The sequence below is a fragment of the Hylobates moloch genome, unplaced genomic scaffold (genome assembly GCF_009828535.3).
Source record: "Hylobates moloch isolate HMO894 unplaced genomic scaffold, HMol_V3 SCAFFOLD_1, whole genome shotgun sequence".
NCBI lineage: Eukaryota > Metazoa > Chordata > Mammalia > Primates > Hylobatidae > Hylobates > Hylobates moloch.
This window is the reverse complement of record NW_026652276.1, coordinates 193,317,222-193,337,101: the sequence shown is the minus strand read 5'-3', so window position 1 is coordinate 193,337,101 and position 19,880 is coordinate 193,317,222. Positions and strand designations below refer to the sequence as shown.

Here is a 19,880-nt window from a genome sequence, read left to right as displayed (position 1 = left end):
AGACCAGCCTGGCCAAAATGGTGAAACCCCATCATGACTAAAAATATAAATCAGCCAGGTGTGGTGGAACACACCTGTAATCCCAGCAACTCAGGAGGCTGAGGCAGAAGAATCGTTTGGACCCTGAAGGCAGAGGTTACAGTGAGCCAAGATTGCGCTACTGCACCCCAGCCTGCACAACAGAGGGAGACTGTCTCAAAAACAAAAACCAATGTTCATGTAACACTTCGATAAAAATTCATTTTTATTTATAATTACATATACATACATATATGCAATTGAATATCTAGAACAAACTACCATTTGCAGTCTCTTTTCCATGGTTCTAACCTACTTGGAACATAACCGAGTGACAACATACAAACACGTTCTAGACTCTAAACCTGTTTTCCACTGCACTGTAACTGGGGGATGGGACTCAGCAACAGTGACTCCGTAAGCCAGCAAATGATTTTCACCTAGAGGGAGCACCAGACTTCCAAGTGTTGTTGGGATGTGGGAGGGGAACACTAGTTTGGAAAGAAGACCTTAAATGATTTTGATACTTCTCCCTACAGTGTATATGCTTCCCTACCCCTCACTGCGACCTACAGCAAGAGTATCAAAGAAACACGTCTACGGATTTGAAATGGCATGTTGCTTGCACCATATATTTTAATCTAAAGTTTATTAAATGTTAACGTGTCAAAATGCTTTTCATAAAATGAAAGAAATATACCTCATGGGCAAACAAGCAGCAATATTCTTTTCTGTTTTGCTTTTGAGACAAGGTCTCACTCGTCACCCAGGCTGGAGTGGCACAATCGCGGCTCACTGCAGCTTTGACCTTCTGGGCTCAAGTTACCCTCTTGCCTCAGCACCCAAGTAGATAAAGAGTACAAGCACACACCACCACACTCATTTTTTAAATTTCTGGTAGAGACAGGGTCTCGCTATGTTGCCCAGGCTGGTCTCAAACTAGGCTCATGCCATCCTCCCGCCTCAGCCTCCCAGAGTACTGATTATAGGCATGAGCCACACTGCACGTTGCCAAGCAGAAATATTCTTGAAAGTCAGAAACCTTAATCCCAATTATGTATTGTTACATTCTTTTCATCTACTTTAATGTTTGCAAATATACACATAAAGCTTTGTCTCCCTGCCCACCTGGCCTAGTCATTTTGGACTCTGTACCTCAAAGCCATAAATAATGTTTCTTCTATTAGAAGAGAAGCACTTTCAGTGTGGAAAAAAATCTTTATTTCAAAGTAAAATGCACAAAGTCTCATACAGCAGATAAAATCAGTGTTACTGCTCTCAGAGGTTAAGGTTAGCAACCTTTCTGGCATATGCTAATTCATCATGAACTCCCAATAGCTGAACTGAATGGCTTTTAAGTACAGCTATAAGGTCTCAATGGTATAATTCCTTTTGTTGATGCCAGTGACAGGATTTTAAAAGCTACATTCCATTAAAAATTAAAAACACAGCAGCTTTTCCAGGGGAACTAGATCCCAAAATTGTATCCAGAACTCTTGTCTAAGATATTAAGTTAAATATCTTGTATGTATATATCATTATAGTAAATCAGTATTCTTGACAACCACAGTGTAAGAAATTAAACTTTGGCTAATTGTTTTCCCCATCATGAAATCAAAGTCTTTTGCTGTCTTCATAAATAAATTATGACCAAACATTACAAATACTTTATACATGTTTACAGAGAATATTTAATAATCAGAACTCATCAGTTTCAATACTGTACATTAAATTATAAGCAATACAACCACTACTACAAAAGTTATCTAAGTTAATCCAAGATAAAAACTGTCTCTAGAGTTTAAATACATTGAAATAGAAAAAAAAATAGAAATTAGGAAATAGTCTTCAAGTTCTGAAAATCTAGAAGAATTCTCCAACATCTGCTCTCTTATCTCGACATTTGCTTCTAGCTTTGGTTCGAGCTTTGAAGGCTGCAGAGTTATATAAATGCTGAAATGAAGAACAGGAAAAACGTGCATCAGTAAGACTTAAGATATTCTTATAAAACAGAAAAAGGGTAAAAGTCACAAAGAAAAGAAATGAACTAATTTGACCCTATAAACATTTAAATGTTTATAAAACACACACAAAGAATAAAGGAGAAAAACAAAGAGTTAATGCGTGCCAGGCAAGGTGGCTCACACCTGTAATCCCAGCACTCTGGGAGACCGAGGTGGGCGAATCACGAGGTCAGGAGATTGAGACCATCCTGGCTAACACGGTGAAACCCCGTCTCTACTAAAAATACAAAAAATTAGCCAGGCATGGTGGCACATGCCTGTAGTCCCGGCTACTCGGGAGGCTGAGGCAGGAGAATCATTTGAACCCAGGAGGCAGAGGTTGCAGTGAGCCGAGATCACGCCACTGCACTGCAGCCTGGGCAACAGAACGAGACTCCGTCTCAAAAAAAAAAGAGTTAATGGCTATTCCATAGTAAGAAAAGTAAGAAAAGTACTAACCAAATTGTAAAACGCCAAGAAAATAAGACAATTTCAAAAAACAACAGTGAAAAAAAGGACATCAACATTTAGCTTCATCCGAGAAAAGACAAATCATGACTAATGTGGAAAATAGTCCTACTTGGCTGTCAATTAAAACACGGAAAAAAGTGATGAAGTGCCATTTTAATACCAATTAAATAAACAAATTTTTTTAAATTAGAAAACTCAATGGTGTCAAATCTTTGTGTAACAGCTACATGCCTTCATTCATTGCTGGAGACAATTTAAATATTGTCTCCAATATTAGAGTAACTTTGGAAGGTAATTTGGTAATACATTATGCAGGGGATTTCTTCAAAAAAATTATTCAAAAGAGAAAAGTATGTAAAAATATTGATGTTTCTTAAAAAACTTAAAATGCTGTACAAGAAACAATTATGTGGATATAAAACTGATAAAATATCCAGGTTCTATAAAATGTAATTAAACACTTCACACCCACCAGAATGGCTATAATTAAAATAATTATTAGTGAGGATGTGGAGAAACTGGAACCTTTCTACACTGCTGATGGGAATGTAAACTGGTGCAGCAGCTATGGAAAAGAGTTTGGTGGTTTCTGAGAAAGTTAAATGTAAAACTATCATCTGACCCAGCACAATTCCACTCCTAGGTGATACCTCCCAAAATTGCAAAGAGCCTTTCAAAAAAAATTTTGTATGTGAATGCTCAGAGCAACACTATTCACAATGGCCAAAAGATGGCAACAGCCCAAATGTCCATCAACTGTTAAAATGGATAAACAAAATGTGATATATATCCATACAATGGAATATTATTCTGCCACAAAAAAGAATAAAGCTCTCTGATTCATGCTACAACATGAATGAACTTCCACAGCATTATGCTAAATGAATAAAGCCAGACACAAAAGGTTGCATGCTATGTAACTCCATTTATACGAAATCTCCAGAAAAAGTAAATCCAGAGACAGAGAGCAGATTAGTGGTTGCCAGTGGCGGGGGGTAGCACAAGGGAAGTGACTACTAATGAAGAGAAGGTTTTCTTTTGAGGTGATAATGTTTTGGAACTAGAGGTGCACAACATCATGAATGTAGTAAGTGCCACTGAACTGTATACTTTAAAATAGTCTGTTATATGAATTTCATCTCAGCACAAAAAAAAATACGTAAATTAAGGATTTTTGAAATGTAGGCTGGTCGTGGTGGCTCATGCCTGTAATCCCATCACTTTGGGAGGCCAAAGTGGGTGGATCACCTGAGGTCAGGAGTTCAAGACTAGCCTGGCCAACATGGCAAAACCCTGTCTCTACTAAAAATACAAAAATTAGCCAGGTGTGGTAGTGCACACCTGTAATCCCAGCTATTCAGGAGGCTGAGGCAGGAGAATCACTTGAACCTGGGAGGCAGAGGTTGCAGTGAGCCGAGATTGCACCACTGCACTCTAGCCTGAGCGACAGAGCAAGATTCCATCTCAAAAAAAAAAAAAAAAAGAAGACGAAAGAAATGTTAAGTAAAAATGGTATTAATTACTAGTTTCCTCATTTGTAAAATGAGTCTGGTACTTCACTTAGCAGGCTATTATCTGATACAAGAGGACTATGTAAATACTTAAACATAAAAACTCCATAGAATAAAAAGAAACAAATAATGAACATCATTCCTATATTAAGATAGAATTATACGTAAAATGTATACGTACATATTACATTTTAACGTGTTGTCAAAATATGTTTCATAAAATGAAAGAAATATACCTAATGGGCAAACAAGCAGCAATATTCTTTTCTCTGTTTTGCTTTTGAGACAAGGTCTCACTCTTGTCACCCAGGCTGACGTATATATATACACATATATATGTGTGTATATATATACACATATATATGTGTATATACATATGTGTATATATATACATATATATGTGTATATACATATGTGTATATATGTATATATATACATATGTGCATACACACACACACACACACACACACACACACATGCGCCCCCCCACACTCTAAATGCTTTCTATATCTTTAGTACAGCTATTCTACGTGAAGCATCATGAAAAACTAAAACTCCACATATAGGTAGACACAGCTAAGTTGCTGACATCAGACAGAATCAAAGCTTTGGTGCTCAAAACTTAGTTTTATTAAAAATAAAAACAAAACCTACCCTTTCAAAACGAGAAATCTTCATCGTTTTAAGCATTGCAGCATCAAGCATCACTGGGGGTCCAAGTTCAAATACATTTCGAAGGAATTCATTTGACTTATATGAAAGAAAAAGGTGGTACGGCTCAGTATTAAACATTATAGCTCTTTTTCACTAGACAGAGTGACTCTGATTAACAGAAGTTATGTGGAACCTACAGATATAAACTTAGATCACTTATTTTCTGTTTCTCAATAGGAGAGCAAATTGTTTTCAATGCCTTGAATCCAAGAAAGCTATGTCAAGCTATTTGCTTCCATACGGACATCAGTAACCGTCCACCCAACTTCAATAATACAAAGAAAAAAAAGGAAGAGCTTCAGATTTATTCAAGTCTACTTTCAAAAATAAGTTTACTGTTCTCTAACATGTGGAAGCACTCTGGATACCTAATTAATTTCAAAAGCCAATTTAGTGAGCCATATTCAAGACTGCTCCCTACTTTAAAAGCATTTATGTAGAAAGGATGACACTTACCTGCAAGTGGTACTGCATCCCTGATCCAAGAACCTCCTTAAAGGTGTCATAGGTGTGTTTTTTTACCCAGCAATCAATATACATGCGTTCAGGACCAAATTTAATGGTTTCTGTTGGAAAATCCCGTTCCTAACCAATGGAAGAACCAAAATTACCACAGGCACTAAAATGGCCCACAGGGATCTTATGTAAACACAGTTTCTAAATGGTCATATACATGCTGAGATAAATGAACAATATGGCTTAAACTGATACTGCCATACCTGAGATGTGGACAAACTATTGCTATCCTGTATGTAAGGGTGTAGAATTGGTCTAGTTTTGATAAACTTGAAGGCACAACTGAGTTTCAGTAACTATTAAGGCAAAAACCACATTGTTGAGAATACCTTTAAATTTCAACAGCTCTCAACAAACTTAAAAAAAGTCAGGTGTTTTTAATGGCCTACGATGGGAGAGGGAAGAAAGCTGCAGAACAGTCAGGAAAACAAAATGGTACCACAAGCAGGGGTGAAATGATGGGCAGTAGGGATCGAGGGAAGGAAGTGAGGGTAAATAGGGTTAACTGACCAAGCAAAAAGGAAAGGTCCAGCAACCAGAGGGCTCCAAGAGGTCTCAGGCTAGGTTTCTAAGAAAATAAGAGGTAACACTAGAATCTAAGATTTTAGTGATGAAACAATTCTGTCAGAAGACCATTTCGAAGGTGTAACCATAGGAGTGCAGCCCAAATGACATGGAAATAAAAGTCAGATGGATAAAAAAAAGTCAGCTGGAATAGTGGCAGAACTTGTTAAGAAGAAAACTGGCTACTTAATTCTTTGGTAAATCACGAGTATGTCAGAGTAACCAGGAAGGGAGGAGCTGACTGCCACAGGAGGAGGAGAAAGGAGATGGAATGTGAAGGACAAAACCACTCCACCTGCCTTCCAGACATCTACCTCAGCCCCTTCTCACTCAGCAGACAAAGTATATAATGTAATACAAAAGACCGTCAACCCTTAACACGGACATGCAACTTGCAGGCTTGTGATTTCATCAAGTAACTTAACCTTGTTGAGTCTGTTCCCTTGCCCGTAAAACGGGGCCATCTTTACCTATACTGCATGAGGGTTATTAGAGGTGTAAAAGAGGACATGCATGTGAGGCAATCACAGTGACTGTCTGGCACATAACAGCAGCTCAAAAATAAATAAATAAATAAATAACAGTAGAGTTATCTTATTTCAACCTTCTTTATTTCAGAAAACATTAAGGCACCAGGAAAGAACTATTTCCCACCAACCCTCTATAAAGTCATCAGCATCCTTACCTATTATCCTCTTTCCTTTTGGTAACAGACAAACCTCTGTCCCTCCACAATTCAAGGCTAATCCCAATCTTTTACATATATAGTCAATCCTCCATATCTGGTTGGTTCTACATCATGGATTCAACCAACCATGGACTGAAAATATTCAGAAAAACATTGCAACTATACTGAACATGTATAGACTATTCTTTCTTTCCACTATTCCCTAAACAATAAAGTATAACAACTATTTACATAGCACTTACATTGTATTAGGTATTATAAGTAATCTACAGATGATTTAAAGTATACGTGCACAGGTTATATGCAAATACTATGCCATTTTATATCAGGGACTTGAATACTCAAATTCTGGTATCTGAGGGGGATCCTGGAACCAATGCCTCACGGATATTAAGGAACAGACTACATTTTCAGATGCTCCTTTCTCCACCGGTTCCTTCTCCATAAATTGTCTCTAGTATCTAGAACAAAACAAAACAACAAACCTTCCCGCAATCTGGCACTACATTCCAACTATCAACTCTCTTCCCCTTCCCATTACAGCCAAGGTTTTTAAAATAGTCAAGGCATACCATCTTCACTTAATCACTTCTCACTTTTCAATCCACTTCAATCTGGCTTTTCCCTCATCACTCCACTGAAGCTGCTCTTATAAAGGTCACCAAGGACCTAATCGACAGACCTAAGTGAAACGTTACTCTCTCACTTGACCTATCTGTATATCGGATTTATCCATGCTCAAAGAGCACAGAACAGTGGGTTCAAATTTCAGCTCTGCTACTTAACTATTGGTCCTTTGGTCCCCATTTCTCCTTTAAAAGGAGACTATTCTATTGCTTAAGAGGTATAATAAAATGAAAACTGTATGGCAAAACACCTAAAATATTAAGTGCTTGCTGATTTGAGGAATCCATGAGCCTCAAGAAAGGTTTTAAATGAAAAGAATGGTGTGGCAGCCACTATCACACCTAAGATGTTTACATCTCCTTTGTGGCAGTTGGGCAACCTTCTAAAAGACCCATCCTTCAGAAGCTGGATGCTCCAGAAAAACCTAGGTTCCAGTGAAAAAAAAAAAGAGAAACAACTCTTAGCAAAGCCCTGAGGACAGGCCTTTCTCAGGCAGGTGCATTGAAGCAGAGGCTGGAGGGACAAGGGAGATCCTGAGATGAAGAAAAGAAGGTGGGTGGGTAGATCACTATGGGATAGGAATGGCTTCCATTTAACAGTTGCCTGAGGAATACGCAACAAGGGGCTGTTAATTCTGGTGTAGGCTGAAATGTCGCTTGTGTCTTCCTCTGAATAATCAGTACTGAGTGCTATGGCTGGCCTGGTTTGACGGCCAGTAGAGACCCTTACAATGTACTACTCAAAAGGGATGCATCAAGGCAGAAAACTTGAAATCAGGTCCATCCAGAAAATCTAGGACATGTCATCATATCTTTGGAGATTACAGTATCTCAAAAAAAAATCTAAATATAAGAACAGTTTATAGTTACTTAAAGAAAATAGCTTAGAGATACTGCCACACTAATTATAAGACTGATTTTAATTCTTAATATTGATATTTGCTTTAGTTAGGAGGTTTTTTGTTTTTTAGACTATAAAATCCAGAGTAAATATAAAATACTACTATAATGTCATAAGAGTCAGCATTAACCAAAAGTATTTAGATCCCAAAGGATCTAATTTGTATCCTAGATTTCACTTTTCTAAAAATAGATTAGAATTAAGAAAGTAGGGTACATGTAAGAATTCACTGGAACATATTAAAACTGGATCTGGGGTGGGGTCTCGCCATCTCCAGTTTAAATTCTCATTTTAAATTTTCATACACACATCAAGTTGAATGACATTTTGATGATATTCTTAAAATAACTGCTATATCAGATAGCAATAATCTAAGAAACACACCCTTTAAATCCAAGAAATATTTACCTGGCCTACCAAAAACAACTATAAAGTTTTCAGTTTTCTCCAGTGAGATATCTTTTGTCCTATAGTTCATTTTAGCCATGCATTCTAAACCAATTTATTTGCCATATAGATTGAAACAGGTTTGAGGATTATAGAAGAAATTCAAGCATCAGATAATGATTTTAAGCAGCCTTGTTAAAATGCTGGGTTTTGTTATTTCGGTTTTTAGCCTCCAGCTTTCCTAGAAAGATCATGAAGATCTCTGGCACAGTGGCTCACGCCTGTAATCCCAGCACTTTGGAAGGCCGATGCGGGTGGTCAGGAGTTCAAGAGCAGCCTGGCCAAGATGGTGAAACCCCGTCTCTACTAAAAATACAAAAAAATTAGCCAGGCGTGGTGATGGGCACCTTTAATCCCAGCTATTTAGCAGGCTGAGGCAAAGAATTACTTGAACCCAGGAGGCGGAGGTTGCAGTGAGCCAAGATCGTGCCACTGCACTCCAGCCTGGGCAACAGAGTGAGACTCCATCTCAAATAAATAAATAAATGACAATGAAGCTGGGTTGGAGTCTAAGGGGTAGGCAATAACTTACTAAATTCACAAAAAACACTGTATACTAAGAATGTATACGCTAAGCACCATGGTTTAAATGATGACAAATATACCAAGGTCAAATACATTTCTATCACTATGGGTCCTTTTATTTAAAAGAGAAAAAACTAAAATAAAGTATCTTTATACACCAGCATTAATTTTTCTTTGTTTGAAAAAAAAAAAAAAAGTCTTCACTTATATTGTTAAAAACATGCTAGGTCATAAAATGAGAAATTATTTTCAAACGTGAAATTCAATCAACAAAATGGTCCAATCGTCAAGTTTAGCCTGAAACAATCCAATTTCAAAATGAGAAGCTATTACAGCATTTAAGAAGCCTACCTCCACTGCCCTCAGGACATCTCTGAAAACTGACCGCTGTTTTCTCTTGTCCACTTTGGCCCGGTGTTTATTTCCATCTGTTGCCAAGGCCCTAAGCATCTGTGTCAAGGACTCCATGTCTTCATAAAAAAAGTCCTGGTCAAGAAAAGCAATTTTGTTTCCTTTATTATTGTTTTTCTTTCCTGACCTCATATAGAGTTAACAAAGAACAGTCTACCTTTGGAAAATATCCAGTTGCATAGGGCAATGTAAATCTTCATGGGCAATGTAAATCTTCATGGTGTTTAGGGACTAGGCATACATAAACACATATTTTCATGCAAAAATTGAACCCAGAAATGCTGACTACAAGATGATGTACTACAGCAAAACAAGTAACATTTCCCTTCCAAGTAAATGCATCCAACAAATATTTCTTGTGTTCCCACCATATATAAGACATTACTGGGATTTCAAAGTTCAGTGAGAGACAGATATACCAATATAGCTTCTACCCTTGGCTCCCCAGTCCCCAAACCAAACATTCACAGGCTTCCAATCATTCTTATCCCAAAAGGCATAAAGCTACTAGTAGTGCTTTTAAAGCACCTACTTTCTAATTTACTGCCATATTTCAAATAAGTAATAAAGCACATAATTCAGGTGATTAAATTATTTAAGGCAAGAACAAGTTTTAATTCCTTTTGGGGGACAGCTGCAAAATGTATTGAAATTTGCTGTGACCTTAAGCAGATTATGGGCTTCCTTGTCACAGTTAACATGGCTATGCATTTAAGAAGTCTCTTTATTAGTGGTGTTTTTATTTTCTAACTCCATTTCACAACCACATTAAAAACTAAAAAATGAGTCAAACTTATTTAGCAGATCAAAACTAGAACAGACACTTACTAAGAAGCCAGGAGATGGGCAATCTCCAGTTCTAGTTAATTGATACATGTTTAACATTTATTGCATTAGAGGTTAAGAATCATTTAACTTATTCTATTAAAATAACAGCTCTTCTGGGCCTTCTTGGTTTCTTTTAATGTCTAAAATGAAAAGGATTATTACACTGGTGGAAAATAAGCTTGAAATTAATGTGACAGATATTCTAGCTTTTAAGTACATAAATATCTTGTCATATTTCCAATTATATATTCTTAACTATTCCAACAAATGTTTTCTTCAAATGTTCCAATTCAACCTCCTATATCTAAGTTAGAGACAACACCCATTAATAAGACGCAAAGTGGGTATTAAAATAGACCAAACTGTGTTTAAATTCCAGTGAATCAGATTGCATCATAACAAGATGGGAATAATTTTATTTTAAAAAAAAAAACACATTTCAGGGACTAGCAGTCTCCTACTCATTTTACTGGCTACTTGTTCTTTTACAGTATTTTAAATATATATATATGTGTATATATGTATATGTAAAGGGTTTTTAAATTTGTATAGAAGAATAAATCAAAATTTAAGAAAATTCTATACATTATTTTAATTTGTTCTAAGAAGAATCACTACCAGTGATTATCAACTGGGGATGATCTTACCTCCCATTGGACACCTGACTATGTCTGAGACATTTTTGGTTGTCACAACTAGGAGAAGGGGGTGCTATCGGCACCTAGTGGGGAGAAGCCAAGAATGCTGCAAAATATCTTTCAATGCACAAGACAGCCCCCACCCCTACAACACCAAAATATAATCCAGCCCAAAATATCAACAGTGTGTGCTGAGATTGAAAAACTCCACTGTAATATAATCTTAGCAATGGATAAAACCCAATCAAGTTTAGTCTGTGAATCACCAAGTTCAATATCCTATTAAAACTTGAAAAATTAAATGCTAAGTATTTTAGAAAAAAGACTCTATAGTGTACTTAGGCATTAAAAACACAAAAAAAGGAAGGAAGAAAATAAAATGTAACGTGTAACAAAAAACAGTCCATAAACAGCTTCCAAAAGCCTATTAATAGGAGTTTAGGATAATTACATAATAGAGCTGTACCACTCTGGCACAAATAAAAAATGAGCTCTCAGAGAAATAAATAAGTATCTTCATATACTCTTACCAATAATAACAAAAAACAGCAGTCATTACTACACAACAAGGTCAAAAGTCCTAGATCAGAATCTCAAATCTACTACTCTCTACATCAAGTTTTATAAATTATAAATCTAACTTACCATCTGAAAAAAAAGATAATACCCACCCTTTCAAACAATGGTTGTAAGCATTAAAAAGACATAAAAATAAATTCCCCAATAAATTCTGAAGCATTAACTATTTTATCAATATTCTAGACTTGGAGGTATATAGAACTCACATTTTTTGAAAAAATCTGTGTAGCAATCACAACTATATGAGGCAGTTTAATATCATATTTAAGACATAGGATTTGCAGTCAGAACATCTAGGTTTGAATCACAAGCATCCACCATGTAGCTCTATACAACCTCAGACAGAACTACATTAGCAATCTCTCTCAGGCTCCTCTTATATAACAGTTATTACCACCCACATCTCATGGGTTTTTTATAAGGAACTAACTATTAGAAATATATAAAACACAGGACATAAACATCCATTAAGTTACAGATCTTACTGTTATGAACAGCCTGTTTGAATCTAACACAATACAAATACAACAGAATCTAACACAGTATAAATACAACAAACTCGTCAGCTGAAGATAATTATTTCACAGCAAAATAACAGTTACCAATTAAATGGTTTCAAAAGTTGAATGGAATTAGGATGAAATGAAACCAAAGAAAATTTCCAGTAAAGTTTAGGCAGACACGGTGAGATGCTTAAGGTCACAAAAACTAACCATTCCCCAAACTATTATTTCTATACAAAAGTCACTGGAACACTCATTATAAACAAAATAAGCTGGGTTTGGATAGCTAAGTATTAAGAAATAAAAATCATACAAAAGCCTAATATTAAAATAAAACTTGAGGCCAGACGCTGTGGCTCTGTATCTATAATCCCAACACTTTGGAAGGAGGAGGGAGGATTGTTTGAGGCCAGAAGTCTGAGGCTGCAGTGTGGTAAGATCTTGCCACTGCACTCCAGCCTGGGCAACAGTGAGACCCTGTCTTTAAAAAGACTTATTTATTTCAATTCCTGCTAATCAAGGCAGAATATCTGCTAATCAAGGCAGAATATCTTTGTCAAGGTATGGAGATATTTTTACACAGGGTCAGTTATTATACAAACAAGGGCAAAAAACAAGAAGAATGCTAAGTTGCTGCTTCTGAAGTATAAAATCTAGGTGATTTCAGATTTGGCTCCAAGGAGTATATTTGGTCTTTGATTATCTTTTTTCTCTCTATGCTGTAGCACTTCCCCTGTCCGCTCAGCTGGAGAATGTAATGGGTGAGCCCTGGAAAAGGTCTAACTATATTTTGTTAAATTTTCCCAAGTTGGGATTGTACCAGCAATGGCTCCCAAGATCTTAATTCTGCCCACCAAATAATGTCTCTCTTATATTAAGTTACTCTAGAGTTCCTAAAAGGCCACTAGTAGACTACTGCCAAACACAATACTCAATTCAGCCAATATTCCAAGTAACAGTTAACACTTATACTGTACCTATCATGTGTTCTCAAAAACTCTATGAGGTTGTGACTAATAATTTCTCCATTTTAATGATAAGGACACTGAGGCATAGAGAAGTTGCCCAATATTATCCAACCAGTAAGAGAGAAAGAGATCTGAAGGTAGGCAGAACAGCTCCAGAGTCTACTATTACCTAATTGGTTATACGGCAAACATCCATTAACCTAGAACTCTCATAAAGGAGTAATAATTACTAATTTCAACTTTGAACACAGTTTTATTATTATTATTTAACCAACTCATTCATTAAAATCTGACCTAAAAGTTAGCTCTTCAAAAGTTTTTTTCTAAGTCTCTCAGGCAGAATTCATCACATCACTAGATTTCAAAGTTAATAACATCAGAAAGTAAGTTAGCAAAAAGCCTTGAATAATTCAAAACTCATTTGCTGTATGAACCCTATTTTAAATCTGTCTATGTATTTCACTAACGCCCTGGAATTAATTTTTGAACACCCTGTAACTATCCCCCAACCAGCACCCACATATAAAAAGCTTATTTTAAAAAAAAAAAAAAGGCAAATAAAAACACTAGGTTCTGTTTTGTAACCCAGTTCATTTTTGTCCTTGGATAAAAATTCAAGTCAAATGAAATATGTCTGGATGAGTTGTCTTGGCTATCCTGTGTTATTTATTAAGTTGGAGAAAAGATATGTGGGTGTGTATGTGTGTATATACATATATATGTATGTATGTATGTGTCTATATATATATTTATACAAACTTAAACAAATTCAACATGTATAATTTAAACTGCATTATGACTTCATTTTAAAAATGCATTTCCAAGGAAAAAAAGAAAAGAAACTGCCATTTCTGGCCAGTAGCGGAATGTAAGATTAAAAATTGGGACATCTGGTTTCCGTGCCTTGAGGTTAAGAAGCTATTAACTAGCTCAATAAAATTAAATTGATTGCTAAATTTGAGTCCAACTTCTCACATAAGGAGAATTATTAGGTACTGACAACATTAACTTACTTTCCATTCCTACCTACTATCCCTCAAACAAAAGGAGTGTAGGGGAGTTGGAGAGAGCCACTTCACCCATAAAAATTTTAAGACTGTAAACTTTCTTCAATACAGGCCTAGAATGGAATATGAATGACTATACATGGCAGAACTGTATTAAGCCTGTTTGGAACTGTTCACTGTTAAATAACTTCTTTAAATGCAAAAAACGTTTCATTCTGAAAATATATTCTTTCTCCTTAAATTAAAAAGCATCTAGTAAGTAATTCAAGGTTGGCAATAATATCTACTATTTAGTTACCCATTTCCCATATATTTGAGTTTTCTTATTGGATCCTTCACAGATTCAGTGTGAAGGCAGTCAAACCTGCTCCTCATTTCTAAATATCAGCACAGTATCTGAATCACATATCTTAAGAATACATTCTCCCTTCCAATGGTAAGATTTGAGGCATTCCTTCCTCTTAGCAATCCTTAAAATAGAGATGACAAACTAGGGTTACCAAATGACCCAGTTTGCCCAAGATAAAGGATTTCCTGGAACATAAGAAGGTAAAGTGCTAAACCAAGAACAGGTACAAAGCAAATTGGGTTGACGGATCAAACTATCACAAACTCAAATCCCTTCGAGAGCCAAGCCATGGTAACTAACATCTGTGAGTGGACAAGTGAATGGGTAACTGCAAAGCACATGTCCCAGTCTAATGAGCAGTGTTTATTTCCATCTTTGGCTTAGAGAAGTTACTGAACCCATCTCATCCCAAACCTATGCTGACTTAGTATTTTATTCATTTGTTTGATATTATGAAGCATCACGTGCCTTCATTAGCTTGATATATTGGGTATCTGAGAAATCCAAGCAGTTTCATAAAGATTATGCTAGACAAAACTCTCTCCATGAGGATCCCTAAACTTCAGTTCTATAGATAGCAAAAATTAAGTATAATGAACCACAGTCAAACATTGCTCTACCAACCCTTACTGGTTTCCACTCTCTAAAGTATTATACCACCACTGCCAAGAAGTAGGGAAATAAATCACTGGGTTCTCAAGCTGGCCATGTTCCAAAGTTATTGTCCAATTCTCAATTGCAAGGTAATGATGGAACAATGGGCCTTGTGACACAAGCTTTTTCCTCTGCCAGTTAGATACTTACACTCTCTATTCCTCTGGCCAATTCAAACAGAAGTGCCAAAGATTCACCAGCAGCTATTCTCATGTTTACATCATCACAAGAGAGGAGGCTTGGAAGCTTATGGAAATGCCTAAAAAATAGTTAGTAATTACTATGCGAATACAACCAATTATGTCCACTAAATGTTGCTTTTATAAAATATGAAACTAAAAATACATACATCTCAAGCTTTTTCTTCACTTCGTTGATTGGGCATATGGTCAGCAGTAGTGTCCATGCAAGAAGCGAGCTGATATGAAGCACTGTATTAGGGGTGCTGCAAATAACAGTAGTGTCTTTCTCTTTGAGATAGGACTTAGTGAAGATATTTTCCAAACATTCCAGAGTTGAGTATAGTTCCTAATGCATAAGAATATGAAGTAAGATAACCATCTTAAATTAGAAATAACTGCAGATAACTAGAATCAAAGGCTTTTTACTTACAGTAATGTCATCTGTGGCAATAAAACAGCAAACACCAAAGCAAGTTGCACACTAAAAAAAAATATATATATATATAGACATTAATGATTTCATTTCTTATTAATTCTACATCTTCCTGCTTTTATAATTCAACGTGAAAATGTTCTCAGCAGCATAATATATTAGGTCCCAAGCATTATATATAAAAGAGGTGAGGAGAGAAAGAATATTGAACTAAGATCAAAGGAAGTACGTTTCAGCTCAAGCTCTGCTACCAAATTCACAGCATGACTTTAACTAAGTGATTCTGTTCCTCTTTGGTCTTCTTTTATTGATCCATAAAATCAAAAGCATGCAAAAGAATTACATAATTTCTGAAACAATTGCAGCTCCATAATCTATTATTTAAATTATTGAATTATTTTTATAAGTCTATGTCAGTAAAGCATTCCGAAAGGATGAACTATCCCCTTGTTTCCTTTCTGTATGCTTTACAGGTGCTTACTAGATCATTAAACTTCAACCGTAATTCAAAGATAGAAAGTTTAGACATATGAGATAAAGAAGCCTACCCTCTATTAAAAAGCCTTTAAAACACATTACAATTCCATTGGTTTTTAAGCTGTGAAAACTATATTCTTTTGTTCTTATGAAGACTCTACTATGAAAACTTCTAAAAGAAATCAGCTTTCAGGAAATAAGCACACAGGAGCAGAAACTTCCTAAAATGTAAATAATTGTCTTCAAACTTCCCACCTAATTAATTAATCCCATTAATCCAGATTTCACTTATTCTGGATTATGCTGAAAAGAGGCTGGGAATCGTATAATTGCCTTTTGTTTGGGGAGGGGAAGGGCTAAACAAAAGTGAGTACACTATATGATTACACAGGTAAAGCTTATCGAATAAAACATACTCAGAATACAACACTTACACAAGCCATCTACTTGCAACATAAACAGAAGCCTTCAATTCTCAGAACATTTGTTTTAACAAATTAATCCATATAAAAATAGAATTTGTAATCTGAGATTTTATTATTCTCCATTTCCCCTTTCTCCACATTTTGTCACTAAAATTCCCTCATGTTGTTCTAAGTATTATTAAAGCTTTAAGTCTTTAAAGGCACCATTGGTATCAGGCCCAGGTTTTAGCCAGTTCTGTTCCAGTACTATGAGGATATCTGTGATATTAATCTGCTTGGTATCACTATTTTATTTTCATTATATCATCCTAGTAAAAATTGGACACTGTTAAAATCTAGAAGTAGCCTAAGCATTAAAGGAAATTTTCAATCCATAATCCCTTCTGCTAAGTAAGCAGCAGAAGCAAGGCTACATCGTTCCTTTTAATGACTAAGAAAAACAGCCAATTAAAAGACTAGGACTGGCTGGGTGCGGTGGCTCACACCCATAATCTCAACACTTTTGGGAGACCAAGGCAGGAGCTCAAGGCCAGCCTGGGCAATACAGCAAGACCCATCTCTACAAAATATTAAAAGCGAGCCAGACATGGTGGCACATGCCTATAGTTCCAGCTACTCAGGAGGCTGAGGCAGGAGGTTAACCTGAGCCCAGGAGGTGGAGGCTGCAGTGAGCCATGATTGTGCTACTGTACTCCAGCCTGGGTAACAGAGTGAGACCCTGTCAAAAAAAAATACCCTAGGACTGCCTCAACTTAATATGGATTCCATCTGCTAAACGGGGAGGCTAAGGTTTTTTTAAAAATTCACAGCAACTCAGAAGTATGGAAAAAAAAATGCCTTTAAATGACCAAAAAACTCACATACAATCAAAATTAAGTGACTGCTCCAAAAATCTACCCAGCAGAGTGTTTTCTGTCATTCTAGTATGAAATTATACCCATAGTTCCACATGATTTAACAGCTGCACATATTCACCCAAAAAGAACAAAAGAAAAAGTTAAGTAGCAAAAGCTAATTAAATATTTCAGAATTACTAACTACTGGAGGGCAAGGAGATTACTATGAAGTTGCCAAACTCCAATTTCTTTGCCTCCAGGGCAAACAGCTGGACTATTCCCAGCCTCCATGTGGCTGGTAAGCCAAGGAACTAGATGAAAAAGTGCTCTGGCTGAGTCTGTCACCTAGCTACCCTGGCTGCCCTATGGAAAGAACCTAGAGGTGGGCGGAGCTGCAATGGAGGCCTGGGGTTCCAGCCAATTTGCATTGGGTGGTGATGATAAGAAGAATAAATAAATTTTTACCAAGCTACTTAGACAAAGATTAATGTTACTTACCTTAAGTAATACTAACAAGGAAGCTGATTTGGATAATCAATATTAAAAGTATTAAAATGTTTCAAGCTTAAACTGATTCACTTGTTTAAAAAAACAGCTTAGGATCATGTTATTTTTCCAAATCCACTAAGACCACCTCAGTGTCTTGTTTTCTGTGACACAGTAAAACATCTCCATATGATCATTTATATCACTTATTACCGCACCAAAAAACAAAAAATAAAAGCCCCAAAACTCAAAATCTAAAGTCAAGTGTTACAAGAGGTAAACATCCAACACTTAGAGAATGAAAGCTTTCTCAAACCCCAAAATTAGAAGACTTTCACAAGTCAGAATTTCAGAGTTTCCTATGTCTACCCAAATCCATAAATATAGAATTATCTTTTTTTTTTTTTAAGATACAGTGTCTGGCTTTGTCTCCCAGGCTACATTTCAGTGGCATGATTATGGCTTGCCGCTGCCTCGAACTCCTTGACTTACAAGATCCTCTCTCTTGCCTCAGCCTTCTGAGTAGCTGGTACGGTACTACAGGCGCACCATGTCTGGGTGTCATGAATAGACAGATCTATAAATGTAAATATCTTATACTTACAGTTTGCCTAGCCTGGATACTAGCTGACCCATCACAAATGATTTTCTTTAGGAATGGTCCAAGAGTTTTCAAAATCTCTTCACTTTCAATTCCAGGGCCCAGCTGAATACAAAGAACAGATGCTAATGCTGCAGCTGCACGTTGCTCATCACTCTTACCTATAAAAGCAGCCAAGATGCAATCAACGATAGTCTTTTCAGTAGACTAACTTACTAAGACAGTTATTTCCCAAATTTGATCAATGACAAAATAGCATTTACCATTTTTGAAACCCCATGCTCCAGGCTTTGATGTAAGTTACAAATTTAGGCTAAAGAGCTCAAACTATAGAAACAGACCTCACTCAAATCCTAGATCCCACTTATTAGCCAAATGATCATCAATTAATTACTCTTATTCTCTAAATAGAATTCCTCATCTGTAAAATGGAGATTAGTATCTATCTTAAGGGAGTATTTTAACAGTTCAACTAAATGTGTTTCAAGCCAATTTCTGTCTTCAAAGTCCTTAATGTACTCATATAAACAGTGCTCAAATTGCCCTTGAATTAATCTCCTAAACATTTCAGATGTACACAGTCCATCAGGTAAATCTTCAGAGTTTCCCCACCAACATTTTTTTAAATAAATAGGGGATTAAAAATAAACAACTCTTTAAAACCATAAAAAAAATATTTATTAACTTTTTTTTTTTTTTGAGACAGGGTCTCACTCTGTCGCCCAAGCTGGAATGCAGTGGTGCAAAATATACATTTATATAAAGGTACATATAAATTAACTCTTGAGAACTGTATACACCACAAGCGTGGGGCAAATACTAAGCTTAAATTATTACCTGATAAAAATGTAAAAAATATGCAAACTAAAATGGAATTTTTAAAGGTCATCTAGTCCAACAACCATTATAGCATATAGTTTGAATGTAAAACACCTTTAATAGAGCCATTGTGTTATCTTTAAAAAGTCGGGTCTGCCGTCAACTATACCAATAACAAGATATATAAGCTTAGACCCACCTCAGTTTTCCTAGGCCTTTCTTTATTCTATTCAATGGAAGAGGTGAATTTGATCAAACGTTTCACTTACAACAAAATTTTTACTCTCAGGTAAAATGAGAAAAATAAGGATAGAAAGCTTAATTCATTCAATTTTTTTGAAAGTGCATTTCTACATTTTTGGTGCTAGAATATTTTGCTAATAAAACAATGATAGTGGAGGATAATTATTTTCATAATGTTCTTACTTGGCTGAGTAAGTTGGCAGACACCAAATCTTGTTTTGTTTTGTTTGTTGTAATAGAAACCAAGTATTGCTTTGTTGCCCAGGTGGTCTCCAACTCCTGGCTTCCAGCAATCCTCCCACCTGGGTCTCCCAAAGTGCTAGAATTACAGATGTGAACCACCATGCCTGGTCACAAGTCTTTTTAAATTTGGTGGTTCCTAAATCTAGTAAGTCTGGTAACACTCGACTTTAAGGTCTGATAAAATTATCTTTCAGATCTCTCTTTGGTCTTAAAA

At 36.1% G+C, this 19,880-nt stretch overlaps 1 protein-coding gene across 3 annotated transcripts in view; it reads right to left on the bottom strand.

Moving 5' to 3' along the window:
* Nucleotides 1-211: 211 nt before the first annotated feature.
* IFRD1 (interferon related developmental regulator 1) overlaps nucleotides 212-19,880 on the bottom strand; it is a 54,469-nt gene continuing 34,800 nt past the window's right edge. For 2 of the 3 annotated variants that reach the window (XM_058426066.1, XM_058426070.1), the window contains exons 5-12: nucleotides 18,365-18,522; nucleotides 15,534-15,584; nucleotides 15,271-15,449; nucleotides 15,072-15,180; nucleotides 9,336-9,470; nucleotides 5,174-5,302; nucleotides 4,658-4,753; nucleotides 260-1,971 (exon numbers count right to left, since the gene is read on the bottom strand). In XM_058426066.1, coding sequence (XP_058282049.1) covers nucleotides 1,882-1,971; nucleotides 4,658-4,753; nucleotides 5,174-5,302; nucleotides 9,336-9,470; nucleotides 15,072-15,180; nucleotides 15,271-15,449; nucleotides 15,534-15,584; nucleotides 18,365-18,522 — 947 coding nt within the window. In that variant the 3' untranslated portion in view covers nucleotides 260-1,881. Of the gene's footprint in view, nucleotides 1,972-4,657; nucleotides 4,754-5,173; nucleotides 5,303-9,335; nucleotides 9,471-15,071; nucleotides 15,181-15,270; nucleotides 15,450-15,533; nucleotides 15,585-18,364; nucleotides 18,523-19,880 lie in introns of all 3 variants that reach the window. The other variant, XM_032761485.2, reaches the window with a different exon arrangement.